This window comes from Gadus morhua, chromosome 1 (genome assembly GCF_902167405.1).
Source record: "Gadus morhua chromosome 1, gadMor3.0, whole genome shotgun sequence".
NCBI classification, from domain to species: Eukaryota; Metazoa; Chordata; class Actinopteri; order Gadiformes; family Gadidae; genus Gadus; species Gadus morhua.
In genome coordinates, this window is record NC_044048.1 from 15,127,887 (window position 1) to 15,143,403 (window position 15,517).

General features: G+C 49.5%; 2 protein-coding genes across 3 annotated transcripts; one reads left to right on the top strand and one right to left on the bottom strand.

Annotated features, from left to right (window-relative positions):
- The first annotated feature begins 197 nt into the window (after positions 1-197).
- hipk1a (homeodomain interacting protein kinase 1a) lies at positions 198-13,838 on the top strand. Of its 2 annotated transcripts, none has more exons than XM_030357411.1 (16): positions 198-668; positions 1,197-2,068; positions 2,574-2,947; positions 3,504-3,627; positions 3,997-4,116; positions 4,220-4,306; positions 4,920-5,101; positions 5,558-5,708; positions 6,542-6,731; positions 7,209-7,327; positions 8,525-8,646; positions 8,873-9,028; positions 9,451-9,573; positions 10,842-11,020; positions 11,378-11,508; positions 12,194-13,838. In XM_030357411.1, exons 2-16 carry the CDS (start codon positions 1,199-1,201, stop codon positions 12,632-12,634), a joined length of 3,369 nt encoding a protein of 1,122 aa, XP_030213271.1. In that variant the 5' UTR covers positions 198-668; positions 1,197-1,198; the 3' UTR covers positions 12,635-13,838. The 2 variants fall into 2 exon arrangements, with proteins under 2 accessions (XP_030213271.1, XP_030213280.1); XM_030357420.1 differs by having other exon boundaries at positions 8,528-8,646.
- A 5-nt stretch (positions 13,839-13,843) lies between these two features.
- Positions 13,844-15,488, bottom strand: LOC115544466 (coiled-coil domain-containing protein 42). The gene is made up of 7 exons (XM_030357448.1): positions 15,397-15,488; positions 15,227-15,293; positions 14,994-15,098; positions 14,655-14,855; positions 14,330-14,545; positions 14,056-14,214; positions 13,844-13,974 (listed from the first exon to the last, which is right to left on the bottom strand). Coding segments are annotated over exons 1-7 (861 nt in total). The 5' UTR covers positions 15,399-15,488; the 3' UTR covers positions 13,844-13,863.
- Positions 15,489-15,517: the final 29 nt, after the last annotated feature.

Below are 15,517 nucleotides of genomic sequence, written 5' to 3' on the forward strand. Positions count from 1 at the left end.
TACTAATTTCATTCTGTGTGATGCAAAAAATGCATGGAGTTTTGGATGAAGATGCTCCACAACTGTATTTCAGCGCAATTGTTTTTGGCAGAGCTTGGAGACGGACAGCAAAACAACAGCCACAACAGGAGGCACCAACACACGTTTCGTCTGTAATTGTCATTGTCTCGCAGCTGTGTTTCATCCTCAACCCAATGTCTGTATGTAATGTATTTGATTTAGCAGAGTGTGTAATAACACGGTAAGGGATGCTGTAACCATGACAACAAGAGAAAGCGCTCTGACACCGAACCTCCTAATGCGCACGTGTGCACGTTACGGGGAGGGATTACGTCCGTAGAACAGGACGCTGCTGGTAGGAAGTAACGATGAATTATTCGCAATTTGCAGTTTGGGGATTTTTTCCGTTAAAACCAGATATTTACTTCGACGTGGTGCGTTATCGTCAGTGACAACGCAACATATGTTAATTTAGCAGCAGGATACGCGATGACACCTCAGCCCCGAGTCTCGACGGACTCGATCTTTGCTGGATAGTTTCTCTTCATCAGTTCTACCGTAGCTGCTTTGTAGCAGCGCAGCGGGTCCTCTGCACAACAAGAGACGGGTGGTCGACACTATGAGGCCTGACTGTCAGAAGGGCGACGACATTTGACCATCAGACAGAGGTATTGTTGCAATGATGTTATTGTTTAAAAATTAAGCCTAATGCACAACAGTGTGTTAACGATGCCGTCATAATCTGGCCCCGTGGCTTGAATTAATTGCGTTAACGTCATCGTTATACTATTGTGATTATTCAAGGGGGTGTTTGTGCATGGAGTAGGCTACTGAGGTGGTGTTTGTATATATGTCTAATTAAATAAAACAAGCATAGGCTATATTATATTAATTGCCGGGCAGCAACCAAGAAAATATTGTGTGTCTTTACATTGCAGTGAATCAATAATTACATTCATATAAAAATAATCAATAATCAGATCCGCCAGATAATCATGAAGTGATGACCATATGTTCTATCAAGAAATGATGTGGCTTTGCTTGTGTTATAATTACTGCTTAAAAATCAATCAATACACACCTGTGTGAACACCCTTGTGATAATTTAGAACACGTTATAAATTGTCCCCTTAATCATCCTTGATTTTTTAATAATCCTATGATTATGATTGACACCTCCTCCCCCCCCCCCCCAGACATGGCGACCCAGCTGGGGGTGTTCTCCTCTCCCTGCGTGTCCTCTAGCGCCTACTCGCGCTCCAAGAGGCTCAAGGTGGAGAACCCTGGCTGGGACGGGGCCCACCCGCTGGGGGACCTACCCAGCGGCTACTACCAGCCCAGTTCCAGCCAAGCCCCCGGCTCCGGCTCCAACCACCAACAGGCGTACACCTCCACCACCCAGGGGCCCCCACCCCCTCTCCAGCCGCAGGGGCCCCCCAGAGAGCAGACGGTGGTGCGCGCGGCCGACAGCACCGGAAGCCTCCGCGGCCCTCCGTCCTCCACCTCCTCCTCGTCCTCCTCGTCCTCCTCTTCGGCCTCTTCCTCGTCCCTCCGCCGGGCCAAGGAGGCTCCGGTGGCTCCGCCCACGGCGGCGGCGGCGGCGGCGGCCCCGCCCGGCGACCTCTACGCCCGGCAGCAGTACGGCCTGAAGAGGAAGAGCGAGGAGGCGGACAGCAGCGACAGCGTGCAGATCCTGGAGGAGCTCTCGGCGCCCGTGGTGACCAGCAACCGCCTCGCCGCCGCCGCTGCTGCTGGCGGGGGTGGAGGGGGTGGCGGTGGAGGAGTAGGCGGAGGCACCGCCGCCGCCGCCACCACCACCACGGGGACCCAGTCCTTGGCGCACTCCACCTCGGCGGCGAAGAGCAGCAGCTCCCACAGCGAGGGGGACTACCAGCTGGTGCAGCATGAGATCCTGTGCTCGGTGGCCCACAGCTACGAGGTGCTGGAGTTCCTGGGGCGCGGGACCTTCGGCCAGGTGGCCAAGTGCTGGAAGAGGGGCACCAACGAGATCGTGGCCATCAAGATCCTGAAGAACCACCCGTCCTACGCCCGCCAAGGACAGATAGAGGTGATGGTTCAAACACGAGGAGGGTGAAAGTGTGCATGCAATGTCTGTGAACGGCTGGTGTTTTATCCCAAGGCGACGAAGAGAAGGAATGTTTTTTCTCCAAATAAAGAGATGATCATTAGTTATCGGCAACGATAAAATAAATGTTAGTATCCACAATTACACAGTTTGTATTAGTGGATGGTTGCACTGTGTGTTTGTAAATAACATGCAGAGGTTGGAGTCATTTTAAATACAATATTTTTCCCTCCATGTTTGTTTCTGCCTCCCCTCTCCCACTCTCCCTCATTCCTCTCTCTCTCTCTCTCTCTCTCTCTCTCTCTCTCTCTCTCTCTCCCCCTGTCTCTCCCTTTCTCCCCCCCTGTCTCTCCCTCTCTCTCTCCTCCTCTCCCTCTCCCTCTCTCTCTCCTTCTCCTTCCCTCTGTCCCCCTGTCTCTCCTCTCTTCCCCTCCCTCTCCCCCCCCCCTCTCCCTCCCCCTCTCCCTCTCTGTCCCACTTCCTGCAGGTGAGCATCCTCAGTCGGCTGAGCACGGAGAACGCCGACGAGTTCAACTTTGTGCGCTCCTACGAGTGCTTCCAGCACAAGAGCCACACCTGCCTGGTGTTCGAGATGCTGGAGCAGAACCTGTACGACTTCCTCAAGCACAGCAAGTTCAGCCCCCTGCTGCTCAAGTCCATCCGGCCTGTGCTGCAGCAGGTGGCCACGGCGCTGATGAAGCTCAAGAGCCTGGGCCTGATCCACGCCGACCTGAAGCCAGAGAACATCATGCTGGTGGACCCCATTCGCCAGCCCTACCGCGTCAAGGTCATCGACTTCGGCTCGGCCAGCCACGTGTCCAAGGCCGTGTGCTCCACCTATCTGCAGTCGCGCTACTACAGGTAGGGGCCCCTCGTAGGAGAACCAGGCCCCTGGTTTAAAAGGTTGATTCTGGGTCCTTCTGGGGCAGGGTTGCCGGGTTCGGTAGCCTATTATCTCAGCCATCATATTCGCATGCTTCCAGGAAATTGGTTCTTTTGTGCGTTCGGGGTTATCATCATTGAGCAAGAAAATGGCTGGACAGCCGTTAAGGATAGAGCAACCAGAACTGGCTAGTACATATTCGGTGCCATGAGCTTTCGCAGGCCAGTTTAGTTTCACTAAGCGTAGGACAAGTATGTTGCATCAATGTGTTATTACCATCAGCCAATGAAAGATAATGCATACAGTAGCATGTGGTTAACCTACAGAGGGAGTCATTTAATGCCAACCGATGTATAAGTAGTGTTAGGGTTTGGTTTTCCTTTAAAGTGGCCTTAAAACGATGTCATTGATGTTACTGTAATAACAAGTTGACTCATTTTCATTTTGGTGTAAGTATTGTATTTTGTGTTGCGTGCGGTTGTGTGAGTGTGTCCTCCTGTGTGGGATCTTGTTCCAACGTGCTCTTGTTTGCAGAGCCCCAGAGATCATCCTGGGACTGCCGTTCTGTGAAGCCATCGACATGTGGTCGTTGGGCTGCGTGATCGCTGAGCTGTTCCTGGGATGGCCCCTCTATCCCGGGGCCTCGGAGTATGACCAGGTCAGCAACACCTCTCTTTACGGAGCACACACATACACAGGCACACACACTGTGTGGCACATGGTTGTATTGTACACAAACCTTAACATTTCTTAGCTGCTTTTGCCCAAGGACAAGTCCAGCTTCACTCCGAGAGAAAAGAAAACACATAATGTTTTACTGAAGTATTTCCAAGTATGTAGTCTTCCAGCACAAAGAGGCTTCAGCCAATCATTCTCCTTTTGTTGTAAAAATAGAAAAGCAATAGGGAGAGGCAGTTGCGTTGAGTGCTGGTAAATGCTGAACTATTATGCAATCATCCTGCCACTCTCCATAATCCTGCCGCCCTGGCGGACAGTGTTGTGACACGTGTCTGTTGGCCGTCTGTAGATCCGCTACATCTCACAGACCCAGGGCCTTCCGGCGGAGTACCTGCTGAGCGCCGGGACAAAGAGCAGCCGCTTCTTCAACAGAGGGCCCGACGCCAGCTACCCCCTGTGGAGACTCAAAGTGGGTAGCTCGGGCACTAGCATGAGCGTTCAGCAACAGGGACTCTTTGTACCATCTCGCTTGACTCACACTGGGGTCGGTGCCCTGGCCCTGTTCCCTCTAGACACCCACAGAACATGAGGCGGAGATGGGGATCAAGTCCAAGGAGGCGAGGAAGTACATCTTCAACTGTCTGGATGACATGATGCAGGTCAGGAGGAGACATGCTTTTATTCACTTTTATTTTTTATGTTGGTTGCAATCCTTTGAGTTTAGCTCTATGTAGTGTATCCTATTGAATGAAGACCATACATTGCCCTCCATTATTTATTATGCATTACTTTGCCTACATGATTTCAATGTGCATTTGCATACATTCAATGTCTACCAATATTCTATCGTACATAACATATTTATTTAAATATTGTATGTATATATATATGTATATATATATTCCTTCATTCTTCATTTATAATTGTACTTAATTGTTTTATTCTATTGTGATTGATTTCCTATTGTTAACAATACCTGTCTATGTATGTGCCTGTTTTGTTTTTTGTTTCATGTGTGCAGCCAAATGACATGTTCTCTAATCTAATCTAATTTAAAATCTGTTACATTAGTACATGTACAGTATGTTAGCCATTAAAGGGACTGAGCTCCCCCAAAAATAACATTTAGGTTTAATCACAAAAATGTGAAAGTGTAATATAGTGTAACAAATTAGTTATTGAGATATAGAGTTAAAGTAAGGAAGGTAGCAGCTGGTACTTTGGACAGTGCTCGTATTTCAAATCCCCCCCCCCTTCCGCCACATGCTGCAGGTGAACATGACCCACCTGGACGGGACGGACGTGCAGGCGGAGAAGGCGGACCGCCGGGAGTGCATCGACCTGCTGAAGAAGATGCTCACGCTGGACGCGGACAAGAGGGTCACGCCCATCAAGACCCTCAACCACCCCTTCGTCACCATGAGCCACCTGCTGCCCTTCCCCCACAGCTCCCAGTACGTCGTCTCGCAGCACACGTCGGAATCACACACACAAAATAATGGGCTTTCTGTTTGGTCCAAAAAATTTTTTATTTTGAGCGATATGATTTGTCGGAAAAAATATATTTTTCTCGAGCGATATGATTGGTCAAAAACCTGGATATTACGCTGATATTATACGTTCGGAAAAGTTCTGGGAGACCATGACCCTTTCAAGCCCTGTTACTAAAGCATTCAAAACAAATCCATCCGTATATACAGGGACCAAAGTTGGTATAATAATCAACCTGCCATGCTATAGTACATCTAAATCAAACAGCTTTTGGTTAGTGGGTGTCCATTTTGGAACCTTCATATATATATATATATATAAAGACCTTCATTGAATTAAGAAGGCAATGTAATATCGAAATCATCAATCATGATTAGTTTTACGTCATAGTAACAATACACAATGTCTGTACCTTGCAGCGTGAAGTCCTGCTTCCAGAACATGGACATATGCAAGCGTCGATGCACCGCCTTCGACAACAACAAGAACCTGTTCGCTGGCAACGGCGCCCCGAGTGGTGCGGCCAACCTCACTGTGACCTTCAGCAGCCAGCTCAACCAGCACAGCCAGGTCCCAGTCCCCCGCCACACCGCCGGGTGGTCTCATCTCACGAGGCCCATGGGCCCATCTCACTTATTTCACACTTGGGCCCAATCCCATTTCTACCCCTTCCCCTTCCCCTTACCCCTTCACCTTACCCCTTCAAAAATAGGGGGAGGGGTAAGGGGAAGGGGTAAGGGTAGAAATGGGATTGGGCCTTATTTCACACAATCATTCTTAAAGGAAAGGTTTAAGGGCTATTATATAAGCGTGCATGATTAACGATGCTGAGGGTACGATTTAAGAGCTATTATTTGATTGGCCTAGCCATCCATCAACTATATGCTCTTACCTGATTGGTTCATCTTGCATGTTGATCACATGTGCGTATACAGCGTATCATCTCAATGGCGGAGAAATGTGGGAGGAAGGGAGCAGAGAGGGAGGAAGGGAGAGAGAGAGGGGAGAGGGAGGGAGAGAGCAGAGAGGGAGGAAGGGAGAGAGAGAGGGGAGAGGGAGGGAGGGAGCAGAGAGGGGGGGAGAGGGAGGGTGGGAGCAGAGACGGGAGAGGGAGGGAGGGAGCAGAGAGAGAGCAGAGAGGGGGGGAGAGGGAGGGTGGGAGCAGAGACGGGAGAGGGAGGGAAGGGGGGGAGAGGGGGGGAGGGAGGGGAGAGGGAGCAGAGAGGGAGGGAGGGAGGGAGTTTCTTTTGGGGTTGTTTATTTTCAAAATCTTGCTCTCTACCTCTCATCTCCACACTTTCCCTCCACAACTCTCAAATCGTACACACAGCACCTTTAAACAAGGGGCATAACCAAACCTCCCATTAACAACCCTCCCCGTTTGGCGGCCCCCTCCCCTCCAGATGGCCTCCCCCGGGGGCCCGTCTCTGTCCCTGAGCAGCACCGTGCCGCTGCTCAACTACCCGCCGGGGCTCTACCAGCAGGCCACCATTAACATCCCCGGCCTGGCCCCGCAGGGCAGAGCCCCCCAGCTCTGCGGCCAGGCCGAACCCTTCCAGCAGACCCTCATCGTCTGCCCGCCCACCCTCCAGGGTAAGGACCCTTCACCTCTCGTGATGGTATCCTAGGTCATTATGGTGTGAGGGTCGTAGGCTAAAGCTGCTTCAGCTATGTACCAGTTTAGAGGAAACTTGTGAACACACCGCACACTATTCACCATTCTGTTTCTCTGACATTGAGTGGTTAAAAAGAGATTTACTCAACTTGAGTCTCACAAATGAGACTTTAGATTAGATTTAGACTGAGGTTGTTGGTAGACAAGCTAAAATCTGGGTGAATGGGCTGTTTACCTTTCTTTCGCCTCATATTTGTTTTTTTGCCAGTTATGTTGCTGTAGTTTGGGATCTGTATACGCGTGATTGGCTAACACAAACTCAGCTGGCACCAGTGAACCAAAAAATGTCAGAAAAGGTTTCAAACCCACATCGTATAGATTATACAGATTTAATTTTTTTGCCTATGTCATTAATAAACATCCCTGATCACATCATGGCCCTCCATGTTCCCCAGGTCTGCAGCCCTCCAACAAGCACTCTGGCTACCCAGTGAGGGTGGACAACTCTGTTCCCCTGGTCCCCCAGAGCCAGCCCCCGCAGCCCCTCCACATACAGCCCAGCATGTTGGCCCAGGTAGGCCCCCCCACACCGGGGCACCAGCCCACGGGTCACCTGGAGGCTGGTGGGGAGGCTGAGGGCTGAACCAGTGAAGATAACACACTGACCATGGAGGACTAGGACTAAACTAACACACTGTGACCATGGAGGACTAGGACTAAACTAACACACTTTGACCATGGAGGACTAGGACTAAACTAACACACTGTGACCATGAAGGACTAGGACTAAACTAACACACTTTGACCATGGAGGACTAGGACTAAACGAACACACTTTGACCATGGAGGACTAGGACTAAACTATCACACTGTGACCATGGAGGACTAGGACTAAACTAACACACTTTGACCATGGAGGACTAGGACTAAACTAACACACTGTGACCATGGAGGACTAGGACTAAACTAACACACTGTGACCATGGAGGACTAGGACTAAACTAACACACTTTGACCATGGAGGACTAGGACTAAACTATCACACTGTGACCATGGAGGACTAGGACTAAACTAACACACTGTGACCATGGAGGACTAGGACTAAACTAACACACTGTGACCATGGAGGACTAGGACTAAACTAACACACTTTGACCATGGAGGACTAGGACTAAACTATCACACTGTGACCATGGAGGACTAGGACTAAACTAACACACTTTGACCATGGAGGACTAGGACTAAACTATCACACTGTGACCATGGAGGTTTAGGACTAAACTAACACACTGTGACCATGGAGGACTAGGACTGAACCAGTGAAGATAAAACCCTTTGACCGTGGGGGATTAGGACTAAACCATTGCTGGTGCTTTGACACACATTCTTAAACACCTTCATAAAGCCTGAGAACAAGGTGGTCCCTGCTATGACAGCTCTGAGAAAATGCATAGCATCTAAAGATCCAAACCCTGCCTATACTGCGTTTACTGAACTGTTACAAGGGTCTGTAGTGTGACGATGATAAGGTTAACTTGTAGGAAAAATAGGCAGTTTGCAAGGTTTTAGGAAAGCACACGCAACCTGAAACTGCTCTGTATGATTGTGTGCGTGTGTGTGTGTGTGTGTGTGTGTGTGTGTGTGTGCGTGTATGTGTGTGTGCGCGTGTGCGTGCGTGTGTGTGCGTATGTGTGCGTGTGCGTGTGTGCGTGTGCGTGTGTGCGTGTGTGCGTGTGTGTGTGTGTGTGTGTGTGTGTGTGTGTGTTCCCAGCAGGGCTGGCCCGCTGGGACCCAGCAGATCGTCATCCCTTCCAGCTGGCAGCAGATGGCGCTCCACGCCCCAGGCCAGGCGCTGGTCTCTGACCCCCCCATGGGGGCTCCACACACCTGGCGGTGAGCTGGAGTTAGACCCATAGCAAACCAATCAATACACTTCTTTGCTAAGGTTGACGAGCGGGAGGCTATTCACACGGGAGGTGTAGTAGTATGTTACTGATACTGAGGATGATGCCACAAAAATTATAATCATAATAATGATAATGATAATGATAATAATAATAATAATAATAGTAAGGATCATCACAGAGAAGTAACTGCGAGAGGTCTTTCCCTTCCGCAGGGGTCGTCATGGCAGCCAGTATGATAATCAGCAGGAGCTCGCTGCGGGGCGTCACGGCTCCACCCTGAACCACCACCCCTCCACCGCCTCCTCCACACACCCCAGAGCCCCGCAGGCCAGGAGGGCCAAGGCGCGGCAACCGGACTGCAGAGCCAGGTACTGTACCGTCAGGCAGAGCGCACGGCCAGGTACCGGGACGCAGCGGACGATGGTGTCTCCTGTGTCTCCTGTGTCTTCAGTAGGGCTGCACGGTTAATCCCACATCAATCAGCTTCTGCAATTAGCTAATCCTGAAAGGTTTGCATTTAATGCATATGAGAATGTTTCAATAAAATAAAAAAATATATATAAATCAATCAATACATGGGAGAATTTTGTACGCCTGTTACATTAAACTTAAACTACAGACCATCACAAATAAGCAGTAAGTGCTCCAAAGAATCCCAGGCATTGCATAATCTGTTCTTCACAATGAGTCGCAATCACATGATCCTTTTCGTGGGTTCAGCCCTCGTCTTCAGTCCCGTGTTGTCCTGACCTGGGTTCCTTCCCCCACCCCCCCCCCCCACCCCATGCAGACCCCCCTCTGGGGACCGCTCCCAGCCCATCGTCATCTCCGACACGCCCAGCCCAGCGGCGAGCATCATCACCATCGACAGCGACTCCGACGAGGAGGAGGAGAGCAAGGTCCTGGCAGCCTGGTGAGCCCCCCCACCACCCCGTACCCCCCACCGCCCCGTACCCCCCACCGCCCCGTACCCCCCACCACCCCGTACCCCCACCGCCCCGTACCCCCCACCGCCCCGTACCCCCCACCGCCCCGTACCCCCCACCGCCCCGTACCCCCACCGCCCCGTACCCCCACCGCCCCGTACCCCCCACCGCCCCGTACCCCCCACCGCCCCGTACCCCCCACCGCCCCGTACCCCCCACTGCCCCGTACCCCCCACCACCCCGTACCCCCCACCACCCCGTACCCCCCACCGCCCCGTACCCCCCACCACCCCGTACCCCCATACTTAATTATCCTGTTCTCCTGCTTTACTTGCCTTTTCTTTCCTGCTTTAACTGCCTCGCTCGTGCTTGTTGCTTCATCCTGAGTTCATGTTGTGCCTTCTCTGTATGATAAATATCACTGCTTTTAAAGGATTGTACACTGTTTTGAGTTTTGGTCAAACTATCTTTAAGACAGTATTATTTGTTTTATCTATCTGTATTATTGACGCGATGTGGAATAGCCTTGTATGTTTATTACAGTAGTTATCTTCTTCAAGGTTATACTCAGTTGTTCAATCTGAGACTGGCAGGGTCATCTTCTCGGAACCAGCTGGCTAACCTTGGATCCTCCTCTCTGCATTATCGCCATCAAGTGAAAGAGAAATAGTTTATCATCACATTTAATGTCAACATCATTTTTGTGCTAATTCCATCATAGTAACACATCCCGCCAGACGTTTGATAATACGTTTTTCCAAGGCAGAACTCCTTCTCTGTAATGGGTTTATCTTAATAACTTTCCCTCATCTCCTGTAATGCCGCCTCTTTAATCATATCAAATGTATAACATGATGATGGTATTAATAAAATACCCCACAATATCTAATCCCAACTTCTCAATATTTGCATGTCATGGATAATTTGCTGAACTTCACTTTGAGGTTAAAGATATATCGTATTACTGCTAAATCCTCTCCATGCTTTTTGTACTTTGTAGTGGATCGCACGCACACACACACATTACACAGACACACAGACACACACTCTGTGAGAGCTTTGGGTATCTCGAAAAGCTCTGAATAAATGCAATGTCAAAATGCATTAATGCATTAATTTATTCATTCTATGTTGCTGTTCCTTGGCCATCAAACAGTGATCTGACATGACAGTTTACAACACTTTCGTTCCATCCATCTCTTTTGCGCTCCTTCTGCTCCTCCCCCCCCCCCCCCCCCCCCTCCCCCACTCACAGCTCCAGGCCAAGCCAGCGGACCAACGTGATCAGCTGTGTGACAGTGCACGACTCCTCCGACTCTTCCACAAGCAGCCCCCTGAGCCCCCAAGCGGGGCCCCAGGCCTCCAAGTGTCTGGCCGTCATCATGCCCACTGTGAAGAGCCAGCCCGGGGACGCCTCAAGCATCAGAGCAGCAGGTATGCATGGTGGGGATCATGTACTGCATGCCCTAGGGGGCCACTCCCCGACCAACGTCCCACTCTGCTCCGAACACATGAGTGTTCTTATCGTGATGTAGAAGTGCCTTTTATGCCCAATCCCATTTCTACCCCTTACCCCTTCCCCTTTCAAAACAAGGGGTAATGGGTAGAAATGGGATTGGGCCTTAGTATGCTTGTTCAGAACAGCAACAAAAAAAAAAGGAATGAACCAAACCATTGATTTGGAGAATCGTTAAGTAAGTATAAGTATATCTAACAAAATATATAAATATGGGCCGTTCCGAATGGCATGGTTGGCACTGAGTGTGTGTGTGGATCCTGTCTTTACTTTAGACCCGGCTCCGAGCGGCTCTGCTAAGTCCATGAAGGACTCGACGCAGGTCAGCCAGTCAGCCGGGGACTCTACAGCCGAACGCCATCAGCAGACAAAGTGGAGCAGAACTCAGCCGCTAAACCTCAGTCAGGTACACCTCTGTTACTAGCCCACTGCACCCTGGTCCAACCCTCTGTTACTAGCCCACTGCACCCTGGTCCAACCCTCTGTTACTAGCCCACTGCACCCTGGTCCAACCCTCTGTTACTAGCCCACTGCACCCTGGTCCAACGCTCTGTTACTAGCCCACTGCACCCTGGTCCAACCCTCTGTTACTAGCCCACTGCACCCTGGTCCAACCCTCTGTTACTAGCCCACTGCACCCTGGTCCAACCCTCTGTTACTAGCCCACTGCACCCTGGTCCAACCCTCTGTTACTAGCCCACTGCACCCTGGTCCAACCCTCTGTTACTAGCCCACTGCACCCTGGTCCAACCCTCTGTTACTAGCCCACTGCACCCTGGTCCAACCCTCCTGTTTCTCGCCCACTGCACCCTGGTCCAACCCTCTGTTACTATCCCACCTCACCCTGGTCCAACCCTCTGTTACTAGCCCACTGCACCCTGGTCCCACCCTCTGTTACTAGCCCACTGCACCCTGGTCCAACCCTCTGTTACTAGCCCACTGCACCCTGGTAAACCCTTGCTTGTTTTGTGTTTTTATGATCTGCCAATATTGCCTTGATTAACAATAGGCCGGTACCTCTACAGATAAGATGAACAGTATAATAGACCTATCCTGATACGATGTACGACCAGCAGCTTTGGTCGTTTCAGCTCCAGCCGACCGTCCTGTCCTCGTCGCTGGACCCACTGGGAGGAGGTGGCATCGGCAGCGGGGCCCCGAGGCCGCGCCCGGCCAACTACCCAGCGCCCGTCTCCCACTCCCACTACCGGCTCCACGACACCCCCCTCTTCAGCTCGGCGCCCGGCCTCTACGCCTACCCGGCCTCCGCCGCCCTGGCCTCCGTCTCCCAGACCGTGGACCAGATGCAGGGGGCCTCGTCAAGCCTGGCCCGGGCCGGCGGGGCCTACGCCTCCGTGGGGCTGCTGCCGAAGAACGGGGGCCTGGCGCTGGGGGGACCAATGCCCGGGCCCTACGGCAGCAACCTCAACCACCACCACCACCTCCACCAGCAGCAGCAGCTGGCTGGAGCGCACTTCCATCACTCAAGTGCCCCCTACCCCCGCAAGCTTAACCAGTATCCTTTCCTGTGAGGGGTCCACGGGCCAGGGGCCGTCTCTTGTTCACAAGACCAGGAGGAGTAACCCACTGAGAGGTCATCTCAAGGGGACCAGGAGGGTGGCAGTATTAGGTCGTCACATGGGGACCGACCAGTTGGAGAGAAGTATGAGGTCATCACACGGGGACCAGGAGACAAGGCGTTTACAATGTGTTTTAAAGTCCTTTTTTTTATAATTTTTCTCTTTTAGGAAAAACTTTAAATTCTTATTTAATCAAATGTGAAATTGAATATTGCATAACAAATATATTTAACTTTGTTGGCTGTACATTGTTATTTATTTGTTTACATTTTAATGTATCTTGCCTGTTTCATTTTTTTAAAGATCTATATGTAAAATAAAACTGTGAGGTTGAACCTTTAGCACTTAATGTCATGGACAATGATTAGTGGACTTTGCTTTTATTCTGAATATATAGAAGTGCTTGCAATCTGCAAACACAACCCACTTGCCTTACTTAATTCTCTATGGCAACATATTGTGGTAATATAAATATGCGTTAAGTGTGAGCAATGTTTATTTTTCTTCTATTGTTACACTTATGAATGTTTGTACTGTATGTATGTATGTACTGTATGTAACTAGTATCCTAGATACAAAATAAGTATATACAGTCATGTAATATGATGATGTGTCAGTGTGTTCTGAATCCGGTCAAAGGTGTCTATGATGACATTAGGCCTGGTCCTATAGGTGTAAGATCATGCTTGGTAGGTGGAAACAAAAGCTTACAAAGACGATGTAGATGATCCAGTGAGGTTAACGTACCGCTGGCATTGGGGGAGGACATTGAGGGGCAGGACAGTGAGACGTGTTGTTTTTGTTTGTGCGATAACATGTTCTCAATGATAGTTTGAGAAGTAAAGACACATTTCCCTGTGGTGTGTTTAAGAGTGTCTTTCACACACATATGCACAAACCAAATCGTATTGGGTATCTCAAGTTGTACTGAGTTGATTGTTAACATTCATTCTTTATGGTTTAAATTCACATTGTGAATGAGCTGATAATTGAGGTGATTCATAGAGATAGATAGGTAAATTGATGTTTATTAGGTAACCAATTAATATGAAATATATGGTGAAGCCTGCTGTGTTGTGATTCACTCAATGACGTCATCAAACACAGGATGCAACCAAACCAATAAGTACGCAATAAAAACTCTGTTTAAAGTTCATCAGATTTATAGTGTATTCTATGATTCATACAGTTGCTTTTGCCTCTTTTTCATTCGGCAGTCGTGGTTTCAGTGCTTCCTGGGTTTTTTTTACTGCCAAAAGGACATCAGTAGAATAGGTAATGAAGGTCTTGACCTATACGAGGAGGAAAATGTTAACATTTGGACCACGGTGAAGGAGGGTTGTTTAAGACCGTCTAGACAACGTTAGGCCTACCTGTTCCAGCTGTTTGACAGTGTCCTCCTGGCCTACAGGGGGGTAACCGCTCTTGGAATTGTGCACGAATTGGGATAAGTTGAGTGAGGCCATTTTGATGGTCCCCAACTCCAGGGTCTTCTTGGCAGCAGTGTCCAGAATATGGGACCATTGGGCTTCCTGTCAATCACTATGTGACTTTACTTTGATTACATCAAATTCTTAAATGCAGACACATTCAAAGACACAACAGTTGAATTGTCAAAACATACCAAACTGGCCAGATCTGCCCTACCATATTCATCCTGATAGACTGAACATTGTCCAAATCGCGTTGCAATGCTCCCAATGCGTTATTACCGCGCAAGATAACGTCAGCTGCCTGTTGATGGTGGAGCGCGTACTCAGAGCGCGCCTTCTGTGCGCAGTCGAGGTTGTGTTGCATGATTTGCAACAATCTATTTGCGCAGTGCATCAAGGTACCGAAGCTGTGCATTAACTGGGCAGGTTCCTGTAGCGTTTGCACATGAACGTTGATTATGGGACAGAACGTAGCATATGCAAACAATGAAACAGATATCTCTTAATTATATCACAGCGTTTAGTCGAGACCGACGCACTTGCTCAACAGACTGAGACACTTTCTTCACGTAGGCAGCGAATACAGCGTGTTGCTGAACGCTTCTGTCCAGCCTCGCCTTTCGCAGGCGGAGGGCCGTTAACTCATGTACTAGCGTGCATCTCTGGCGCTCCAACTCATTAATCCGCTTTCTTTCTTCTTTTGCCTGCTGTTCAGCCCGACTTCGTTGTACGTCATTGCTCTGGAGGACAGTTGTATGCAACAGATAAGTAGAATAGTGTAGGCTATGCTTTAAAACAATTTTTCATTTTATCTTTGATACCATTTAATTGGAGCAGATTTGACCCGGATATCTTCATGGAGGCGCTATCCTAGGTACCTTTAGGAAGGGTACTACGGTCAGTTTGTCTTCTCTCATGGCCGCCTCCTTCTCCTTATGCAACGCCTTGCGGAGTTCTTGCTCGGCACATCGAGCCTCAAGGTCCTGAACGAACACAAAAACAGGTGAATAATGTAATGGGTGGGGCTGGGTCCCGTTAGGCATAGGGGTTGAAATAGACTAGTGTAACATACCTAAAGACAAGTTGTAAACCAGTTATTTAAATGACCTACTAGCCGTTGCCCTCTCAGAACGGTTGGGTCATCCTCAGGCTTCTGTTTGTGGAGAAATGTTTGATCCCTTTCCCACACACACAATTAAACAGAAAAAACAAACAAAAAATAACGTTTACCGTTAAGTTGTTTAAGGAAAATGAATACAATTGGATTGTTTCAATACTTGCATTGTTATGAAGGCTTCAGGCAGTTTGGGAAAGTGCAGTGGCTCAAACCGCTGTTATAACTTGTACCGAAATAACAAGTAAACACAATAACATTTTCCATGGCAACTATTCGTGCCACAGG

Bases quoted from the DNA above. Each gene is read 5' to 3' on its own strand.
- hipk1a (XM_030357411.1), top strand. From the start codon at position 1,199: ATGGCGACCCAGCTGGGGGTGTTCTCCTCTCCCTGCGTGTCCTCTAGC. The intron at 3,628-3,996 runs GTCAGCAACACC...GGCCGTCTGTAG, and splicing joins GGGCCTCGGAGTATGACCAG to ATCCGCTACATCTCACAGAC. The intron at 9,029-9,450 runs GTACTGTACCGT...CACCCCATGCAG, and splicing joins CAACCGGACTGCAGAGCCAG to ACCCCCCTCTGGGGACCGCT.
- LOC115544466 (XM_030357448.1), bottom strand. The intron at 15,099-15,226 runs GTAGGTCATTTA...GTGTTCGTTCAG, and splicing joins TTCTGAGAGGGCAACGGCTA to GACCTTGAGGCTCGATGTGC. The intron at 14,215-14,329 runs GTAGGGCAGATC...AGTGATTGACAG, and splicing joins AGTCTATCAGGATGAATATG to GAAGCCCAATGGTCCCATAT.